The 21,659-nt window shown below is 47.9% G+C and overlaps 2 protein-coding genes and 1 pseudogene across 8 annotated transcripts; all 3 read right to left on the bottom strand.

The window, feature by feature from the left end:
* Positions 1-3,725: 3,725 nt before the first annotated feature.
* On the bottom strand, positions 3,726-8,913 carry LOC120642212 (receptor homology region, transmembrane domain- and RING domain-containing protein 1-like). 7 transcript variants are annotated; one of them, XM_039918663.1, is made up of 6 exons: positions 8,756-8,892; positions 7,951-8,013; positions 7,738-7,880; positions 7,051-7,275; positions 6,290-6,694; positions 3,726-4,729 (listed from the first exon to the last, which is right to left on the bottom strand). In XM_039918663.1, the coding sequence occupies exons 3-6, from the start codon at positions 7,859-7,861 to the stop codon at positions 3,960-3,962; spliced, it is 1,524 nt and encodes a 507-aa protein (XP_039774597.1). In that variant the 5' UTR covers positions 7,862-7,880; positions 7,951-8,013; positions 8,756-8,892; the 3' UTR covers positions 3,726-3,959. The 7 variants fall into 7 exon arrangements, with proteins under 7 accessions (XP_039774597.1, XP_039774593.1, XP_039774595.1 ...); XM_039918659.1 differs by lacking the exon at positions 7,951-8,013 and having other exon boundaries at positions 8,756-8,902; XM_039918661.1 differs by having other exon boundaries at positions 7,738-8,013.
* Positions 8,914-10,846: 1,933 nt separating this feature from the next.
* Positions 10,847-15,749, bottom strand: LOC120640407. Its single transcript, XM_039916234.1, has 6 exons — positions 15,348-15,749; positions 14,735-15,169; positions 14,019-14,102; positions 13,852-13,923; positions 11,457-11,571; positions 10,847-11,223 (listed from the first exon to the last, which is right to left on the bottom strand). The coding sequence occupies exons 1-5, from the start codon at positions 15,747-15,749 to the stop codon at positions 11,503-11,505; spliced, it is 1,062 nt and encodes a 353-aa protein (XP_039772168.1). The 3' UTR covers positions 10,847-11,223; positions 11,457-11,502.
* A 785-nt stretch (positions 15,750-16,534) lies between these two features.
* Positions 16,535-21,519, bottom strand: LOC120642211 (annotated as a pseudogene).
* Positions 21,520-21,659: the final 140 nt, after the last annotated feature.

Raw genomic sequence — 21,659 nt, 5'->3', positions numbered from 1 at the left:
AAAGTATTACAAAAGTTTTGCATTCACCCCTCATGTTTCATTTAATGCAAATCAACCCCTTAACTAACTAAACTAGTGCATTTATCATCCCAAATAGTGGCCAACACTCTCACGGTGCAACTGGTCAGCCGAACACGTCAAAGAAGCGGTTTGCTGAGTCAGCCCGGGTTTGAGTCACGGCACAAGCTTTTTAACATGAAAATCAGGGGGACGTCTCTCTCCCTGGTCGAGTTTTTTTTATCATCCCAAATAGTGCAATCTAATGGCGGTTTTGCCACGCAATCATTTGAATAATCTCCACTTAGCAATGTAATATGGTGGTGAGTTGAAGATATAAAGTCTAAAAAATCAGTAGATCCTTTAAATTTGGTACCCTATAGAAAAATATATCCGAAGAATTAACTTAACCGTCAAATTATTATAGCGATATGGCATTAAACCATTGTTAAATTAAGGTCGGGGAAGATAAATGCAGCATTTTAGTAAGTTAAGGGGTTGATTTTCACCAAATGAAATATAAGAGACGAATGTCACACTTTTGCAATACTTAAGGGATTAAAAATACACTTTTCCCTTTTTTATCACGTTTTTGGAGGAAAAAATAGAAACATTCCTAACTATCCGTATCCTCTACCTCTTGCTCATCATTGCTCTGCAGCTGAATGTTGCTTACCCTTAACACAGATATATGGCCAAGTTGGTAGACTCTAAAATCAGCAAAAAAGATTGATACAGCACAAAGTATATATATCATGCTCCTCAAGGCGGGTAGGGATATGCCGTTATTGGACCAAAGAAGCAGCATCAATTTTTAACGCTAGACTGAGAACCGAGCGTTGCTCGGGTGACGGGTGGTCAGCACCGCGGGTGTGCGGGCGGCCGGCGGGGTTCGATTCCTGCGTTTCTCACCGTGGGGTACTTACTCCCCAGTGGCCTTAGCTTACGCATAGGTAGTGTGTGTGGTGTATGTGAGTGTGGAGTTCTAGCTATAAGCTAGCTTGTGCATAAGTAGTGTGTGGTGTGTGTGGAGTTTTATGTGTAAGTTCAGATGCTACAACTTGTACTACAAGTTAGGTCAGTCAAAAAAAATTTTAACGCTAGACTACATAATGAGAAAGATAGTTTCCCTCCCTCAAACAATTCCTTCAAACAAAAGCAGAGATAGCACGAAGAAGATAGAAGGGATCTTTAGAGCATCTTTAAAAATACTCTATTTCTCTTCCCATCTTTACTTTTTTTTAGAAAAAGACAAAAAAAAACATTCTTCAATAGTTCTCCATCATAATTCCCTATCTTCTAACAATTAGCAAATTGGGTTCTCTTGTGCGTAAAAATACGCACGCCTCCGTGCTCCCCATCGCCCCTCCCTCGTGACTTTTTTTTTCTTGTGCCGCCTTCTTTTTCCTCGTTCCATCCTTCCTTCGCGCCATGGATCCAGTCTATTCTTTTGTTTTTTTTTTCACATTCTAGAATTTAGGGTTTAGTTTCTATAGCCGCCGCCGCCGTTGGCCAACCCGCCATGGACTGCGTCCGTCGCTGCCTCTTCCCGCACCGATTCCAGCCGCCACGGTGCGTCACCGGGACAAGTAAAAGGTAAAACGGAATCCTCTTATCGTTCTCTTTCTTTTCTCCCAAATTTCAAGCCCTCTCGTGCCCTAAATCACCGGCAATTTGACTTGCAAGAAGCTTCTGTTTGCCAGCCGTGTCCGTCAGCCATGAAAGTTTCTGGTGAAATTTTTTTGTGGGGCCACAACTTCTTATTTTTGGGAGAAAAATAGAGAACTATTAGAGATGGACTCTTTTTTGTCTTTCCATACCTATTTGGAGAGTTGGCAAATAACAACTTGTAGAGAGAAAATAATAGGGACTCTTGGATATGCTCTTAGTTCTCCCATGGCGTATGAGCAATCTAGCTACCCAGTTTCTTTTAAACAAATGGTGGCATCTGACTTTGTTTTCTTCAGAAAAAGAAAACAAGTGCGATTATGAGCGAGTGTCTATAGTAGTTTAAGGCTTATGATTGATGTGTGTAACCAGATCATTGCCAGCTCAGGGGACCAACAATTCTTCTTTTGTTTCTCTCTCTCTCTCTTGAAAAAATTTGCTCCACGATATAATTAGAAGACGCATCGCATGCATGCTACAACTCTCAGCAAATTGTACGGTATATTATATGATCTGATCTCCATACATCACCATAATCATACAAGTAATTCTACTTGTATTTTTTTGAGGTGAAGTATACTTAGGCCCTGTTTGGATCACCTAGGACAAAAATTTTAGTCCGGATTAAACTTTAGTAAGCAAAGTTTACTCCATGACTGTTTAAATTCATGAACTAAACTTTAGATGGGATATTCATAGAAATATATAAATGCCACTTTTATCGATGGACTAAACTTTACTTCACATTATAATCCACCTGTTCGGATCACCTAATGAATTAAATTTTAGGACTAAAGTAAGTTTTGTCCATGGATCCAAATATGATTCTAATTGGTAGGTGCGAATTCATTCATTTACTACGCTCGATTCCCATCAATCTTGCGAGTACGGCAGCCATTCAGAGTCAGTCAGTGAGTGAGTATGTACAGGACAATGAACACCATCACTAGCCTAGCCACCTTTTTTTTTTTTTTTGCGAGGACTAGCCTAGCCAGTAGCCACTTGGTGATGCAGGGTGCAGTAGCCGGAAGCACGTGGCACGAGATCCATCCGTCAGGCCACGCGGTCGGCCAGGCCCCTGAATGCAAGTCTGAAAAGATCTTGTCTCTGCTCTATCTCAGAGGGAAATGGAAATATACCACACAGGCTCTCTTATCAGGACTGTGTTTAGATCCGTAAAATGGTGGTAAAAAAAGTCACATCGGATATTGTGGCACACTATAGTATTTTCGTTTGTTTGTGGTAATTATTGTCATACTATGATCTAACTAGGCTCAAAAGATTCGTCTTGTCGTGTACATCAAAACTATGCAATTAGTTTTTTTATTTATTTATATTTAATGCTCCATGCATGAGGTAAAAAATTTAATGTGATAGATGAATAGTAAAGTTTGAATTGAGAAATTTTGGAACTAAACACAGCCCAGGATCTGAAACATTGATATGCCATGATGCACCAAACACTACAACAGTCTGATAAGGTAGGTAGCTGATCTTCTGCGGCACTTTTTTTTAATAAAAAAAATCCTTTCTAACTTACTGATAACAACAATAATCTGATGATCAAGTTCGTTCGTTTCATGCTGACAGCAGAGAAAACATGCACAGTGTTTGAACTTGAAGTGAATCGAGGCCTTGTTTGGTGGTCGGCGCGCTGGGAAAGGTTGGAAAAAGCAGCAAGAGGACGATGGACGAAGGATGAGAGCCTTGCTTCATCAGCTTTTCGCCTTTTCCTCTCCTGCAACCTGCAATGCAACGGAGGAACAACGAGCATGGCTGCATGCTTGCACACCACATAGGGAGCCTTTCTTTGGCCCATAGCCGATCTATCCTACTACTCGTCACTTTTTTTTTCCAAAAACCAAAAGTGTAGAGTATCGACAGGTTTGAGTAGCTAAAGCAGGCTCCCTTTTGCCAAAAGCCCAAAACAGGCGTGCTCAATGACATGATCATCGATCACCCAGCCTTCTTTTTTCATGCATTGGCAAATGGCAAGTGGTCATCAACTGCACGCCTGTCCTTATATATATATAAAAAAAACGTGCCAGCCCGCCAAAGCCTCCAGTCAATACAAGTGACATACACATTCAAACAAACAAATTGTTTCGCCCTACCAGGTTACATACAAATAAATATTCTTCCTGTCACCTGTAATATGCACACAAGCACAAGAAAACTGGCTACTCCAAAACAAACAACAACAACAAATATTCTATGCATGTTTCTCTCACCTATGTTACTTACATGCCTCAATGGCACAAATAGCGCCATAATTTTGTACACATCTGGGTCCCTTAGCATCCCGGCAACGACTGAGCTGACGTCATGTCAGACAAACTGGCATCTGAATCACCACAGTTTCTCAGGTAGGATTGCCGCAAAGACTGAGCTGACAATGCGCCTGTCACCACATTTGCCTCCGAGGACTCACAATGCCCCAACTGGGACTGCTGTGGTGATTGAGGAACCATAGTAGACAGGCTTGGCCCTGATTCTCCGCATCGTCTTAGGTATGATCCATGCTGGCTGGAGGCTCCAAGATAGTAGTAGCTCGAAGATCCATATCCAGAATTGGACATATAAGATGAACCAAAATGTACGCTGGGTGATCCGTGGCCAAACAGGGATACATGGGGTGATGAATACCTTATACTGATTGGTGGAGACAAGTGGCTGCCAACAAGGGAGTGTGTCGACGATAAATGTGAGATTCGAGGGTGGGGAGATGACATATTCGCAAGGTCTGCGTTGCTTCTGCTTGTACTAATACCAGGAGAGTGTGTGTAAGATCTAAAGGGGTTGGGAGACTGGGGGGTACAAGAAACAGAGTAAGCACGAGAAACCGAATGAGACGAAGGACGCCGGCTTATTGGTCTCGGAGGGGATGCTGCCACACTCAACCAGGATGAAGATGGCTGGGAAGGTAACCGAACAGCAGAAGAAAGTAATGGGGTAGCCTCTGTGGCAGGAAGTTCTGATACTCCACTACTTGCATCTCGCTTGCATACAGGACAGAATGTTCTCCACGAAGTCAACCACAAGTCCACACAAGATGCATGGAACTCTGCAAGGCAATACACAAAATTATCATTATCCCCACTTTAGACATTCCATTCTTTGCAAAAGCTGATTTTATAGAAAGGTATGCTTCACACCGTCCGGCAGTGGAACCCGCCCCCCCCCCCCCCCCCACACACACACACACAACCACCCCCACATACTACACACAATCTATCAGTAACACTGGATTTGTGGTATTCTCTGTCAATAAAACTGGTAATTCTGTGTGCCTAAGTACAGAGAATTCCACAATCCCATTAGAATTTCTAAGGATCCTCTCAATGCCATCGAAATTCATCTCTTCCCTTCACAGCCACACTATTTGTAATTTTCCTTCCCTGGTTTGATTTTCCATCCAATACTAACGGAAAAAAAGGAAAGCTTGAGCTGTTGTTTAAAAATGGCAGCTCAATCATCATGGCTTTAGGTCTACGTGTGCTAGCCCTTAAATGCAAGTGCCCATGCTCTTCTGTGCTCCGGGCCTCGGGGGGCTGGCGCTCAGCATGGAAGCCATCTACGGCCAGGCCCTTGGCGCACGGCCGCACACCCCAGTTGCTACTCACTCTCGCGCTGCATAGCATCATGCTTCTGCTTCTCGCCATCATACAGCAGCTGTGTGGTAGGTTGCACCGCGCCCTAAGCCGCAATGGCAGGGTTAGGGAGAAGCGGATGCTGGTGTGGTGGAGCAAAGCAGAGGCTCCCTTGCGTCCTCCACGCGCACTCGTCTTGGTGCCACAGCTGGAGCTGCTAACAGGGGAAGGGTGCTGGCGGGCGGTGTTGTAGTTGGTGTGAGCAGGACAGCAGGAATGCGTCAGCTGCAGGTGGGGTTGTGGCCAGCACGAGCAAGAGCGGATGAAGCTAATGCGAGGACGTGAGGGAGAATGGCTCTTGCGAGTCAGAGTTGTTGCGGAGGAACAGCACTGTGGAGAGGTCCAATGCCGGTCACCTAGTCATGGCTGTGAAAGGATATCAGAAGGGGCTCTCGAAGGCCCAAGCTGTCAGCCGGCCTAACTTACAGATTTTAACGGGGATGACAATCACGGGAAGGAAAATTGTATATAGTGATTTGAAGGGAAGATGAAAATTTTGATGGCATTGAGGGAATACCTAGAAATTTTAGTGGCATTGAGGGAATTCACTCAGTATTAAGAGGTAGTGGCTAACTGGCTATTATATTTGAATATTTTTTTGGCCAAGATGTGCCTGACATTTACCAATAGATGGTAAAATCAATAAAAAAAAGTACCGTGTTTCAATGATTTAGGCAATACAGATTACAGGGATGGTTATTTTTTAGACTGAAGGGATGGTTAGTACAAGGCATGTTTTTTGCTCCTATTTTTATTATATTTGTATTTTCCGCTTTGGTTGTCTGGTTCTTGCTGGGTCTCATACAAATCTTGTGCACAAGTTTTTTTTTTTGGGGGTATTCTTTTGGTCCCAAATCCGAAGACTGAAAAGTATAGTATACCAGATCTATTGGATGTGGCAGTCTCAAGCAGTCAGGTTATTATGGTAGCATAATAAACAAAAAAGCACATGTTAAAAGGTCAGGCAAACATACTGTGACGGCAAGGCAGTACTCTAAGCTTCTCTCCAACATTGTAGTCTTCCAAGCAAATGGCACACATTGATGATGTGCAGTTATCTTCTTGCACTTTTGTGAAAATAAGACTTGGCATTGCCTTAACTAACTGACTGCTCATTCCATGGAATTCTCGAGCTTCCGGATTTCTAGGGTGTTCCCTCCTTATTCGATGCCTTCTCACAAAGAAACATGTAGCCAATACGGCAGACATGGCAAGTAGCGATATGAATGAGATTGCCATGATCGACCAGGCTGAGTTCTCGAATGTAGGTAGTATCCACACTTCTACATCAGCATGGCCTGAAAACTTCTTCAACACCTCTCCAGAGGCCTTCGATATGAATACAGCATATATATGAATACCACTTGAGCTTCCAGCCACTGTAACATTTCTAGTTAGATAGAGAAGGTAATATACGATCAATTGCCAATATAAATTAGTGGAATGAAATTGCATCCAGTCATGCAGCTAATTTTTGTTGTATTTGTTTGAGAATGATCAGCATAAACATCATTGTCCAACTCATTTTTACAGAGCAGAGCAGAGAGAATTTGCTTGTGCATAAGTCTTGCTCTCTACTTGCTTAGTGCATATCTATCTGCAGGTAAACATGGAGAGGTGCTAACAAAGACACCTACTCGTGTTTGCAAGGCTATAAATAAAGAGCATTATGCAGCTACACAAATGGCATTAAGAAAATGGAGAAGGAGCAAGTATGAGTGAGAAGGTAAATTACTTGAAACCAGAACCCCACTATTTTCATTGTCATATACGATTGCAGCTTTGAATCCAGCATCCTGTGCATTTTTTACTTTCTCATCAAATGTGCATCCACCTCTTATAATCAAGGCGAAGGGAGATGGGGGTCCCTCAACTGCTTTGATTGTCAATGGGCTGCAGGCATTTAAAGGTTCAGCAGTATAAACTATGCCATTAACTCCTGATGCTTTCACCCCTGGAGCTGCAAGCCAATTGAAATGGCATTTTTAAATCCTTCAGGAAAATACGATACAATAGACTTAATCAAGGTGAAAAGCAATGAAAAAGACTACGAGAAAAAAGAAATGCACACACAATGGCAAGAATGAAACCGACGCGTCATATTACTCAGAGAGAGAACTGGTATAAAACAGCCACAATAATAAATCAGCAGGAATAACAAAGAAGGCCAAAAATAACACCTAAATTGAGCCTAGAGGCAAGTCATGAAAAGAAATGTGGCATCCAACGCTAGCAGTTGGTAATCTGGCGAAGTTAAGGCCCTGTTTGGTAGGGCTTCTACCCGGCTCTAGCTGCGGCTCATCTGGAGGAGCCCTACCAAATGTTTTGTATGAGGAGCCATTTTTAGTGAAAAATAGAGGAGCCCCTCAGGAGGAGTCCTGGCAAACACCCTCTAAATGATTTTAAGGCGCGCAGGACTTACCAAAGCTTGCCTCGATGTCATCAAACGACAAGGTCAGATTATTTCCCATTAGCACGACATTGGCAGCTCCTAGCTGAGCCATTAGACAGGCCATCACACAAAGAATGATAAATCTACTCCTCATCTTGGCAATCTCCAAAGCCCTAGGGGAAAAGACAGCTCTTCTTATGAATTACAAGCACAAGGCGATAAAACAGAGAGGTAGCTCAATACTTGGAGAGCTCCAAATCAGTGTCTCCGGGTGCAGCTAGCTAACGGCTAATGCCCGCTCGGTACCTGCAGTCACAAAGCAACAACCACAGCAAACGTTGAAGGCAACGGAAACTAACATTATTGGGATTCTTTTGGAGCTTTATTCCTAACATTACACCAAAACAAGGAATTCTGCACAGAAGCTGGAAAGATTCAATGTTTCCAATATACTGGAACAAACAAGAAAAAAAAGGAATTATCCTAATTCTATACATTTCACTTTCCACAATGGGCAATGCAATAGAAAATCTTGGAAAAAGCATGGTCCACGAGAGAAGCTTCCCCATCCCCAGCCTATGGTTATGAAACAAGACAAGAACAAATCCAGTAGATGGCCATCCCTGGGAAGTTGAACTTTTTACGAAAGAGGTAAGTGGTATGGGAGGACCTGGTACGCCATGAAGCCCAGAAATCGACTCCGGAAGATGAAGCTGGCCCTGGATGGTTTCGATTGGGTACTATACTAAAGGAGTGTCACGCTGACATAGGGAGCGAGATTGAGCTAAACAAAATACGGCCACGACTTAAAAGCTAGCGGAGGCATCTCGAATCCGAGGCTCCAGATGCGCAGCGCATCTAATCTCGACAAGCACCGAGCACCGGCAACTAGGAAGCAGTGTCATGACCCACGACAGACATTACGGAAGCTAGCTTTTAAGTCTTGGAGCACGAAATTGACGAGGAAAGCCCGAATCTTTGACTGAAATTGACCAGACAGCTGACGTTGGGGAGGGGGGAAGAAGTGGAATTGGTGCGTGATGCGAACCTGGGGGTAGCCGTGGCAATGGGGACATCGGCTTCCATGTGACGAGGGGCTGCCTAGGTGCGGTGGATGGGCGGAGCAGAGGCGGGGGCGGGCGGGCGGGCGGGAGGAGGGACCGAGGGAGCAACGCAGACCGGGGAGAGGGGAAAGGGAAGGGAAGGGAGTTGTCGGCTGTCGACGCTCGACCTGGACTGGGGTCTGGGGGCGGGCAGAGGATGGCTATCCGGCCGTCTTTGGCCAAACCCAACCCCAGGTAGCCGCCAAAATGTTATTAGGAAAAAGATCGTGAAATATGTACCTAGGAGTGATAATGGGTTATAGTCCCAGTGATATCTTCACGGTCCAATGTGATTCTTAAAATTTTTAGTTTAAAATTAAATAGAATTAGAACCACGTCCTTTTAGAGCCTGGCTTTTAAATTTTCTAGACCAAAATCTAGAGCCTTTTAACATCCCTAATGTAGGCAAAGCTCATCATTATCTAGGAGCAAATATGCACAAAATTCCTGAGGAGAGGTTACTATTTCTATTGTGTGTGTCTCAGCAAATTAAAGATGTCTTTGAATGTCCTCTCTCTCTCTAACCATCTACGTAGGCTTTTAAGTATTGTTAGTACCCACTATATACGTGTTGTGTTCCTGGTGGAGCGAGCCAGCGAGCAATCTGGATGATGCCACCGTACCTGCGGATCTGACCCTGCAGATGGAATAATTCGATCCAAGGCACGCACCAACTAGATGATATTATTCACACGTCATTAGCTCTAGTCTAGCTGTGTGCGCAGAGCTAGCTGTCACTGCAGCCGTGCTTGCATGTTTTTTTTTTCTGCTGCTTGCATTGTGTGGAACCATCGATCGAATAGCAGCAGCAGTAGCAGTAATACAATACACAGAGACAGTCAGTGTATGTATTTGATGAAGGAATAAGTCCATTTTATCCTGAACTTGCCAAGAAATCCGGATTACCCCCTCAATTACAAAATCTGACATCTAGCCCCCCTCAACTTCTAAAACCGGGCAAATCACCCCCTTGACTGGTTTTCACGGTCGTTTCGCTGACGTGACGGTGGGCGCCATATATCAGTCCTCCCTCTCTCCTCCTCTGTTTAGCCGCCGGACCTCTCCGTTGCTGCCTCTCCTCCACCGCCGCACCTCCCTCCCTTCGCCATGGCATGCCGCCGCTGCTCGCCCACGCCTCCCTCCCTCCTTTCGCCTCGCCACATCGCCGCTGCCCACGCACGCCGTTGAGCAGCTTTGCTCCGCCGCGCCGCGCTCCGCTGCTACCTGGCGATGCGCCGACCGACGCGCCACGCCCTGCTCTACTCCACACCGCCGCGCTCCGCTGAGCCGCTCCGCCACGCCGCTACTGCCCGAGCGCGCCGTTGAGCCGTTCCGCTCTGCCGCGCCTCACTCCGCTGTTCCCCCTCCCCTGCTCGCGGCCCTCCGCCCCTCCCTCCCTCCCTCCCTCTCGTTCCTCCTCCGCCGACTCCCCTGCTCTCTCCGCCCCATCCCGTGCTCGCGGCGGCCGGATCCCGCCGGCCGGCGGAGGAGCGGGCTGGCAGGCGGGTTGGCTCGTGGAGGCGGCGGTGAAGCCTCCCTCTCCCGCGCCCCTCCCTCTCCCGCTGCGGGCGTGGGGCGGCTGGGCAAGGGCGGCCCCGCGACGAGCACCAAGATCCGCAGCGACGGCGGTCGACGCGGCTGCCGGCCGGCGGTGGAGGCCCGCGGCGCGGGGGCGCGGTGCAGCGGGCGGGGTGCTCGGGGCGGCTAAACAGAGGAGGAGAGAGGAGAGAGAGAGGACCGACATCTGGGGCCCACCACCACGTCAGCAAAACCACCGTGAAAACCAGTTAGGAGGTGATTTGCCCGGTTTTAGAAGTTGAGGGAGGCTAGATGTCTGGTTTTGTAGTTGAAAGGGGTAATCCAGATTCCTTGACAAGTGTTGGGGGGGGGGGTTAAAATGGACTTATTCCTTTGAGCACGTGTTTGAAAATAATTTCTATATCGACTCTACAATAACATAATGTATACTGTCATGTCAGCAAGACACTATCTATAGAAACTAAGGATCCAATGCATAGTTTCTTTGAGTCATGGTGTAAGAGTTCAACCAAGTTCAGATAACATCACTCCGTATCATTTTCAGGCATGATTTTGCAACCATTTGGGTCAACTTTGACATTTAATTGGCCCCAAAAATTTGGAGGCAGCTACTTTATGTAATATGAACCTTGATGCATTTGCACCTTTTTTCTTGAGTATGACACAGTAGAAGAGGTAATGTCAGGTAACTTCTCTAAATATACCAATTCCAATTGCAAAAGCAATATGCATCTCGGCTAGGAAAAGACCACAGACCACAGTACATAGGTAGAAAAGCTATTCCCTGCAACCTTGCTCACTTATTGGATAAAGTAATAATTTATCCATAACAGGGATGAATGGTAGAGCAGCAGCCAAGAGCACGTGCTGCGTCCTGCAACCACATCATATTTATACTCAGAGTTCAAGGATATAAATGTTAAGCTGCAACCATAAGTTCTAAATCACTTAATTTTTTGGCAATAAAAAATTAAATAGAGTAGAATAACTTAGAATGGTTCTTAGTCCATGATGTCTGTTTATCTGTTGTGTATTAGCTTAACAATACCCTCGTAAGTATGAAACTGAACCATTACTATAATTGAATAAGAGTAGACATTAGAGTACCTGTCACTTCTGCCTTCATGAATAACTGGATCAAATTTGTACAACATTAGTTCTTCTGGCAGTCATCTCCAGCTTGATACAGTGCCGCTGGGCAACAACCTGATCGAAGGGCTAACTGAAGAAGAAGGTGAGGAACGAGAGTACTCTATTCTGCTTGTGATGAGTGAATTGTCAACCGTGCGGTGTGATCGTGCGCTTGGTCTTTGGATTGCAGGTACACGGGCGTCGAGTGTCGACGGGGAGCTGCCGTGGAGGTGCTGTGGCCGATGGACCGTGCGGTGGACGGCGGTGAAGGGTAGCCGGGACCGGAGCTCGGACCGGGCGGCAGCTGTGGCGTCCACTCCTGGATCGAGGGCGCAAGCGGCGACTGAAGGCGGGTTTCTTGGTTTGCGCCACAAAACTAAGGAGGCGGACGGCGGTTGAAGACGCCAAGTCGTGGAGGCACGGGCGTCGGTCTCGGGACTGACGGAGGCGACGGGCGTCAACGGCGTCTAGGGCCTCACTGCGGGCGAGGAGGTGACGGGCGTCGGGCGGCGTCTAGGGCCGTCAGAAGGCCGAGGCGGGAACGGCGTCTAGGGCCACGGCGCGGAGGCGGGGATCTTCCCGTGCGTGAGGTTTTGGCGGTTTTCTCAAAACCGGCCACCTACCCGGGTTTCGCGGACCCTCCAAAACCGCGGACTGGATCTTCATCAAGACGGCGGCATCGCGGAGAAGACTTCGTTTCGAAGAAAGAACATCGGCCGTCGGATGAAATCGTTGTACAGGGGGTGCTGCAGGCCAACCGGTCTGACCGGTCCCTGGCACCGGTCTGACCGGTCTAACCAACCGGTCTGACCGGTCCAGCGTACCGGTCTGACCGGTCCCGCGGGTATAAATACCCCTTCACTTGTGTTAGGTTAATTGCGGCTTTTGTAATCTGTTCGTGGACTCTCTGTTTCTCCAGGCCGCCGCCCCTGTGTTCTCCTCCCCCTGTTTCTCTCTTTAGAGTAGATTTGTCCATGGATTTGTGAAAGTTTGTATTGGATTTGATTGGGAAAGGAGGCCCCATCCTCCTTGTGCCCTCTGGGCTTTTGAATCAATCCAATCCCGTCCCTCTTGTGCTTTTTGTGATGGATTTTCGTTTTGGTTTTGATGCACTTGATTGCGACGGTTCGTAGGGCTCTTTGGAGTGATTCCTGTGCTTCTAGCTTCGTGTCAATCCCTCTGGAATCATGAGCTCTTCAGATTTGAAGTTTTCGAGTAGTTGAGAAAACCCCAATCCCTTTTGATCTCCCCCATAATTCTCTAGATTCGTTGATCTTTAGGCCGAGATCTTTTGGGGATATGTTCACGGGGTAGGGGCCGAAGCAATCCCCCAAGTTTCATCGATTTTCGTGGTCGTTTGCTCAAGATTCACCGTTTGAATCCATTTTCTCGGGGGTTTTCTGGGTGCTACCGGTCAGACCGGTAGGACAGACCGGTCAGACCGGTCTGCTCTTTTTGAACAGACACGACCGGTCAGACCGGTCCTGGCAGATCAGTCCTGAAGTTTTCCCACTTTGCTTCCGATTCGCTTCGTGTTTTCGTTCGCTGGTTCGAGGCCTTTTGTGTTGGTTTAGCTCTTCAATAGCTACTCCAAACTTTGGTCAGAACGCTTGAGGGATTGGACGATTTTGGGATATAGGCCGACGGTTTGAATTTCGGAAGAAATTTTGATCGGCTCCCATTCACCCCCCCTCTGGTCGCCGGCTTCGGTCCCACAGAAGGAACTGAAGATGGTACCAAAATCTATCAAGAATGATAACCAACTCATTAAGATGAATTCATTTGTCACCAAGATCACATGTCTACCAGTCAGCCCCAAGTTTATCAGCAGACTTGCTAAATGACCCTCATGGTACATTCATCACAACATAATAATTTTCTGCAACTCAGAGTCTTATCCAATCATCAGTGAAAACTCTACACCAATAGGCCATGATTTAACCTTTAGGTCAGGCCACTTGAACATTATGCATAATAAGGCATGTCTGGAGGAGCTTTATAATAAACACACAGATTTTATGAGTTCCTGCATTCCGGTAAATATTTACAAACTGGTAACCACGACTATTGGGTCCTTTAGTTAATGAGTAACTCTGCTAGTTCATGAATCCTATCATTGTACAGTTAAAACAATAGTTCAATGATAAGTTTAGATGAAAATTCTAGCAATGCACACCATTCTAAGGCCTCATAATCCGTACTCTAGAAAATGAACTTATTACAGTGCAGGCTTCTCTATTGCACAGTCTAGTATTTTTTCATATACTTGCATGGTGATCATGGCAACATCCTTCCACACTTCTCAATTCTCATCGATCCCCACAAGGCGCCATTTGAGATTTGAAAAATCAGTACACAGATGAGAACTCACGTTGCTAAGAAGAAGAGCACTACGGTTTCCTTCTTCAGCTTCTTGTACTCTGTCCTCCTGAGCATAGTCATCCTGCACGTGACCCACAAATCTCTCAAGCACCCAGCACTAAGGGACAAGCTAGGATAGAACACATATGTATACACATATAGATTTTGAAAAATTACCAGATCCACCAATTTGAACACTGCCTTCTCGCCCTTGCCTCCTCGGCTATGGAGTGTGAGCAGAACAGCCCTTGCCTCCTGGTCCTATTTTTTTTATAAGAGAAAAAAACATGGTGATGGTGATAATCAACAATTTGCTACACATGATACAACACATAACGTCTACAAGCTGTCAATGTTTGACACCTCAGAGATCAATCGATGCCATGCATCATACAAGCTGGCATGGAATAGTGTCTAATTATATATGCTTTCTACATATTCAGATATCTATGTCAGAAACAAGAATATGAGGCTAATTGCCCATGCATAGGTAGATAAATATTCTTAAGGTCAGTCACTTACATTACCATAGCGTATAGTACCATGGTAACCTCAAATTAATCAGTAAATAGCTCTTTGACCAGTGCACAAAGCAACACCAAAGCAAATTTTTCAAAGTTGTGAAATCTAATAATCACCATGGCAAATCTGAATAGGTGAGTAATTAAGCAATAGACCATTTCACTGAAAATCAACCTTCAGCATTGACTTCCCATTATTTGATCATAATGCCTTGAAGTACAGGGCGCGCACACACACACCCCCCTCAAATTTGATTTTCAGCTAAGACCAAACATCCTAAATTACAGAAACAAATTGACACCCAAGCTTAACTATAGTTATTTAGAACACCAATAGGCACAACGGAGAAGAGTAGATGATGAAGAACTCACTTGTGATGCTTTGTTGGCGGGCTGCACAACGTAGGCCGGGTAGAAGCGGCGCCATGGCGACGCCGCCGACGGCTGGGGGCGGAGCGGCGGCACGGATAGCGACGCCAATGATGGCCGGGGGCGGAGTGGCGGCGTGGACGGCGTGGATTCGCGACGCCGGCACCTGCCTCTGCCTGGGGCGACGCGGTGGCGGTGGGGACGGAGTGGCGGCGAGGCGAACAACGGCTGGGGCCGGAGCAGCGCCGGGGACGGAGCGGCAGCACTGACGGCACGGATTGGCAATGCCGGGTGTGGAGGGCGGCGAGGACCGTGCTGATTGGCGAGCCTTGAAAAAGACGGGAGAGGCGGCGTCGTTGGGGAGGGAGGTGCCACGACGGGGTTGCGGTGCCGCGAGGGGGAGTCGGCGGCGTCGTTGGGGAGGCAGGTCGCTCGGAGCTTTTTGCCGATTTAGACTTCAAATATTAGGCTTCTCCAATTTACCACCGCAAACAATCATTCGCCAATTTACCACTCCAAACATCGTCTCTTTGCTTAGAGAGCCACTGTGACCACCTTACCCCTGGCCCCACCCGTCATATCCTTCTTCTTCCTCATATCATGCCGTGCGTTCTGCCTCAAGCCCGCCGTACAAGCGAGCCCGCCGTTGCCCAGCTGCCTCCGACGGGCTGCCGATGCACATGAACCGGCTGCCGACGGGCACGGCGGCGGCGATCTTGGGCCACAGGTGCAGGCGGCCGCCTCCCTCATGGTCTACGACGGGCACCTGCCTGAGGACCCACTCGCCGGCGGCGGAGCTGAGCACGCACAGCTCCGCCGTGTCGTGCGCGACGTCGAGCTGGGCCACTAGGACCTCGCCCTCGCCGTGGCGCAGCACGCCGTTGGGGTTGGGGGTAGGAACATCGCCGGCGTCCCTGTCGCGCTCGGACTGCCTGGTGGAGTCGTAGAAGCCCAGGAGCAGCGACGGCGGCCGGGCGGCGCCACCCGTCTCGTACAGGAAGTAGTCGAAAGCAGCCATGTATGAGCGGAAACGAGCCAGGTCAGAGTAGAAGGATTAGCCCCAGGAAGTGCAGGAGGCTGCCGCGGTTCGCGTCGGCGACGGAGTTCCTGGCCCATTCATTCTGTCACGGAGCAGAGGGGGACGAGATGGGGAAGAAGGATATGACGGGTGGGGCCAGGGGTAAGCTGGTCACAGTGGCTAGATAGGCAAAGCGACGACGTTTGGTGTGGTAAATTTGCGAATCGATTGTTTGCCATGGTAAATTGGAGAAGCCTAATGTGCTCGGTCGCGAGGGAGCCGGCGGCGGACCTGATTTGCTGCTTCACCCAATCTGGGCCTTGTTTAGTTGCGTAAAGATTTAGGTGCAAAACACTGTAGCACCTTCATTTGTATTTGATAATTATTATCCCGTCATGGGTTAACTAGGCTCAAAAGATTCGTCTCGCAAATTACAATCTAACTGTGTAATTAGTTATTTTATTTAGCTACATTTAATACTTCATGCATGCGTTGAAACATTCGATGTGATGGGAAATCTTGTAAAGTTTTGGAATTTTGAAGGGAACTAAACAGGGCCCTGATTATGGAAAGAACATTAACCCTGCCACCTGATTTGCTGTGCGTTTAATAAAATTAGTGACGTGGGTATGCGGGCGGGTATAGAATTGATGCGGTGACAAAAAAATTACGTTTTGGGCGGAATTATTTTCTCTCATGCTGTTTTTGCGTTCCACCAAATCCTATCAAGCACTCGGCTCTTCCATGTGGGTCTTAAAGAGGTGTTTTGTGAGAGAGATGGTGAATTAATATAGGTGAGAAATGGCCTTAATTTTTCCATCTTTTATAGTATAGATTATTTACACGCAAGCACCGTTCGTTCGTTCGTTATACACGACACTACACTAAACTAGCAGCTAATAATAGGAGTCGTAGCACGGTGTTGGTGGTTGTAGACGTAGGATCTCGCGAAGCCTAGGTAGAGCAGGAGCTACAGGGCGCTGATCCCCGCGAGCAGCCAGTAGATGTAGACCCTGTTTAGTTGCATCAAAAATTCCAAAACTTTACAAGATTTCCCGTCACATCGAATTTTTCAATGCATGCATGAGGTATTAAATCTACACGAAATAAAAAACTAATTGCATAATTTGCTTGTAAATCACGAGACGAATCTAATGAGCCTAATTAATCTATGACAGGACAATAATTACAAAATACAAACAAAAGTACTACAGTGTTTGCACCCTAAATTTTTTGCAACACGGCGGTAGTCGAGGTGCGCGCGGTTGAGGTTGTCGGTGAACCAGCTGTCCCCGCCGCGCCCTGGATGTGATGCCGTCGATGGTGATGAGCAGGCTGCTGATGAATTCCCCGATGTGATGACGCTGAGGTAGAGCGCCAGCCCCAGGCTGCGGAGGCCGCCGGGCATCTGGTCGTAGAAGAGCTCCTGCAGGCCGACGACGGCGAGCACGTCGGCCACCCCCATCATGGCGTACTGCGGCACCAGCCATGCCCAGGACATGGGCACGGTGGCCCCCGGCTGGTCCACCAGGCCGTGCTCCCGCGCCGTGGCGAGGCGGCGCGCCTCCACGAGCGCGGCCACGGACACGGTGGCCAGGGACGTGGCCATGCCGGTGCCGACGAGCTGCAGGCTATAATACGCGGATACTTCACAAAACTCACATACCGGTATCGGATATCGTATCAGATACTCGTACTCTACGGATACGTATCTCGTAAGTATCGGACTATTTAGATATTTTCAAATAATAAAAATAAATTGGATATTCGTGGGATACTTGTGGATACCTGTCCGATACCTTCAAACTCTAACAACACCACATTCACCACTCAATCGCTTCATATAAAGGTCCTCTGTTCAGCTGTGCCACCCTCTCATCCCCACTCGCGCAGCCGCAGGCCCGCAACAGCCTCGCACGGCTCCCTTGCTGTCACCGCCGCCCGGCCACTCGCCCGTGCCTCCTCCTGCTCCTTCACCATCGCTCGTCGCTCCCTTGCCGTCACCTCCGCCCGCCCACCCGTCCGTGCTTCCTACTGCTCCAGCGACTGCGTGGCCTGTCCAAACAGAGGCCCGCACATCTGTTAAAGCACTATTTTAGAGTGGTGCTGCGCTGCTGGAGCTCGCCGCTGGCGGGCCGCCACGGCCGCCGGAGCGCGCCTCTGGACGGCCTGCGCGGCTGCTAGAGAGGGAGAGGATGAGCCGCGGCCTCCGGAGAGGGAGAGGAGGAGCCGCGGCCGCCGGAGTTGGCCGCTACACAGAGAAAGAGAGAGAGAGTGCCGGAGGTTGGGGAAGAAGACGACCGATATCCATTCGTGGAACAGAGCTCCAAGATTTGGAGCGCTGCCGTGAGTCGCGGCCCCACGTGGGCCCGGCGGCACTGTTCATGCGGGCCGGGGGTACTGTTCATGTGGGCCCCGGGGGCACTGTTCATGCTAAATAATAATGTTGAAGTACTGTTCATGTGGGCCCGGGCACTGTTCATAATAAAAAATAATAAAAAATGATTCATAATTAAAAATAATAAAATTGTAAAAAAATAAAAACATGTGGGCCCCACGTGTTTAAATGTTTAGTTATTCTTTATACACAAAAATAAAAAAAAATTGTATACTACATTCACCTCTATTACTTATTGGATTTTGTTTTCACTTTGTGAACTCCCAAAGTATAATTGAATCATTCATTCATTTCTAATCTTATGATTTTTTCTACCAAAACATTCACATCTATTACTTATTGGATTTTGTTTAAACTTTGTGAACTCACAAAATATAATTGAATCATCCATTCATTCCTAATCTTATGATTTTTTCTACCAAAATTAATAATTAGTGCAAGCTAATCCATCAACTATATCTGTTAACATACAAAAAAAAGAATTCCTACATGTACTATTTATACAGAACCAACGTGGGTCCTGTGTGATATTCAGGTGGTACCCACATAATATTCAATTAGAATTCATTCATAAAATATATTTAATTATTTATTTACACGAACATAATAAACATCGATTACATCTACATGTGCTAGCCCCTACTACTTAATGGATTTTAATTCGCAAAATATAATTGTATGACAATTCATCAACTATACCTACTACAAATTACTAAATTTTTCTTTTACCCTACCAAAATCAATAATAAATATAAATCATTCCTACATGTACTATTTATACAGAACCAACGTGGGTCCTGTGTGGTATTCAGGTGGTACCCACATAATATTTAATTGGAATTCATTCATAAAATATATTTAATTATTTATTTACACGAACATAATAAACATCAATTACATCTACATGTGCTAGCCCCTACTACTTAATGGATTTTAATTCGCAAAATATAATTGTATGACAATTCATGAACTATACCTACTACAAATTACTAAATTTTTCTTTTACCCTACCAAAATCAATAATAAATATAAATCAATTCACCTAACGTACCTACTAACATAAAACAAAAAAAAACCTAAAAATATATATATCTATACATTTAGCGTGCTCTCAGACTTTAAACTACTATACATATGTACTTTAACTTTCAGACTTCATTCAATACATCAACATATTGTTAAAATACATCAACACGATATTGCATAAACTATAGCACATAATAATATATTTTTATTATAATTTTAGATCAAACCTTTTGCTACAGGCGCGCATAGCGCGCCAACCTATCTAGTAATTATAGAACATATGAATATATGAGTTTATGACGCATTATAGTCCCTGGAACTTCTATTTTCTCACATTCTAGTTCCTGAAACTTTTATTTATTTTTATTATATATATATATCGGCGTATCCCCGTATCCTTGCTTTTGAAAAAATGGCCCCGTATCGCGTACCGGTATCCATATCCGCATATCCGGGCAAGAGCCCGGAGGGGTTGCCGGCAGTGGCGGAGCTGCATGTCGGCAAAAGAGGGCCATTGCCCCCCTAGATCAAAATAAAATCACATAGGTATATACATAGATATATGCAAAATTGAAGTTTTTAAGGCCCATCTTGTGTACACCCAATCACCCAGACTGGCAGCCATGCTAGAAATTGCAGACGGCACGCAGCGCCGAGGTGACTGGCGCATCGCCGCTCATGCCTTGTCGCCTCGTCATCCCCCGCCCCCTGGTGTACGGTCTCCATCGTCTGCCGGTCGCTGGCGTCTGTAGTCGGTTGGGAGATGAATCGGACTCTGACTGCCGCAACCCATCAATCTCAATCAGTTTGTGGTTGATCCAATCCCTAGCGCCACCTCCTAGTAACATACTTCTTCCTCCTTGTTCGTAGTCAGGGAAAAATAGCCGCCCCTTCGATTCATTTCTAGCTCCGGTTGCCGGTGGCCCAGCGGAGCGCTGGCACGACGGCGCGGTCGTAGACGGGGACGAAGATCAGGATGCTGGCGGGCCGAGCGTCTGCAGCGCGGCGGGCGGGAGCTGGATGGCTCTGACGAGGCGGCGGTCCAGGGTGCGGCCCTGCTTGTTGAAGAGGGTCATGATCTGCGCGTACACGACACCGTAGACGAGGCTGGTGGCCCAGATGGGGAGAAGGCGCCTGCAGTTGGCTGCCGCCGCCGCTGCTATGGCCTTCTTGTGTCGTCGCTGCTGCTGCTGCTGGTGGTGGTACAGGCGGTAGGTGGGGGTGCCCATGAGGAAGACGGCGAATGCGGCGAGCACGATGGCGCAGGGGACTCCGAAGCCAACGCCCCAGCCGACGTTGTCCTGGATGTACCCGACGACGGCGACGGCGACGGAGATGCTGATGGCCATGCAGAAGAACCACCAGTTGAAGAGGGAGGCCCGGGAGGCGCGCTCGGCGAGGTGGTTGGCGTCGAACTGTTCGGCGGCGAAGGCGAGGCCGCAGGGCTTGTCGGCGCCCTGGGCGAGGGCGATGAGGTAGAGGGAGACGTAGAAGAAGGCCTGCACCTGCAGGGTGCTGCTGCTGCTGGGCAGCAAGTGCGGGGGGGGGGGGGGGGGGGGGGGGGCAGCGCAGGCACCGTGGACGACAGAGTCAGCATGCCAAACCCCTGGCAGTTGAGTTGAGTCAATTGCCCATTCAATTGGAGTTGGAGTACTCATCATCAATTACTAATTTAAAAAAAATCAGAAGCAAGCAACTGATGATATGATGCTAGTAGCATATTAGCATTGCAATTGCAGTTTTAAGCAACTGAGGATATGATATGATATGATATGATGATAGCATTGCATTGCAATTTCAGTACCAGCCTACCAGGACGTAGAGTGAGCATGCGAGGATGATTTATCTGTACCGGCCCAGGTACGCGTCTGCGAGGAATGCGCCGAGCAGGGGCATGAGGCTTGCCGTCCCCGACCAGGCGTTGACGGCGGAGGCGTTGGACTGGCCCAGGGGCCCCGTCAGGTAGGTGATGAGGTTGGCGGAGATGCCGAAGTAGGCGAAGCTGCCGGCGATCTCCACGGCTGCTAGGATTATTCGATTGCTACTGCCTGCTGGGAGGGGAATAGGGGATGCGATGGATGAAGAGAAGAGAAGCAACATACCCAGTACGAAGAGCGCGGATCGCCATCCCCCCGAGGTCCCGCGGGTGACGGGGCGGCCGCGGTAGTCGGTGACGCCGGTGAGAGCCTGCTGCTTGGCCGCCGCCGTTGAGATGGGGAGGGGGAGGAGGGGATCAGCCAGGATGCAGTCGGCGTGGTCCATGGCCATGGCCGACGGCGACGGAGACGGAGACCTCCCGTCTCTCCCCGCCCGCCGGGCGCCTGCCTAGTCACAAGTCCAGGTCGGGGGCGGTGGGCGTGGTCCAGGGCCATGGCGGACGGCGAGGGAGACGGGGCCCTCCGGTCTCTCCCGGCCGGCCGGGGGCCTGCCTAGTCCAGGTCGGGGGGGGGGGGATTGGGTTGGATCGGATGGAAGACTATTTTTTT

Source organism: Panicum virgatum, chromosome 7K (genome assembly GCF_016808335.1).
Source record: "Panicum virgatum strain AP13 chromosome 7K, P.virgatum_v5, whole genome shotgun sequence".
Classification (NCBI taxonomy): domain Eukaryota; kingdom Viridiplantae; phylum Streptophyta; class Magnoliopsida; order Poales; family Poaceae; genus Panicum; species Panicum virgatum.
This window is presented reverse-complemented; position numbering and strand designations above follow the sequence as displayed.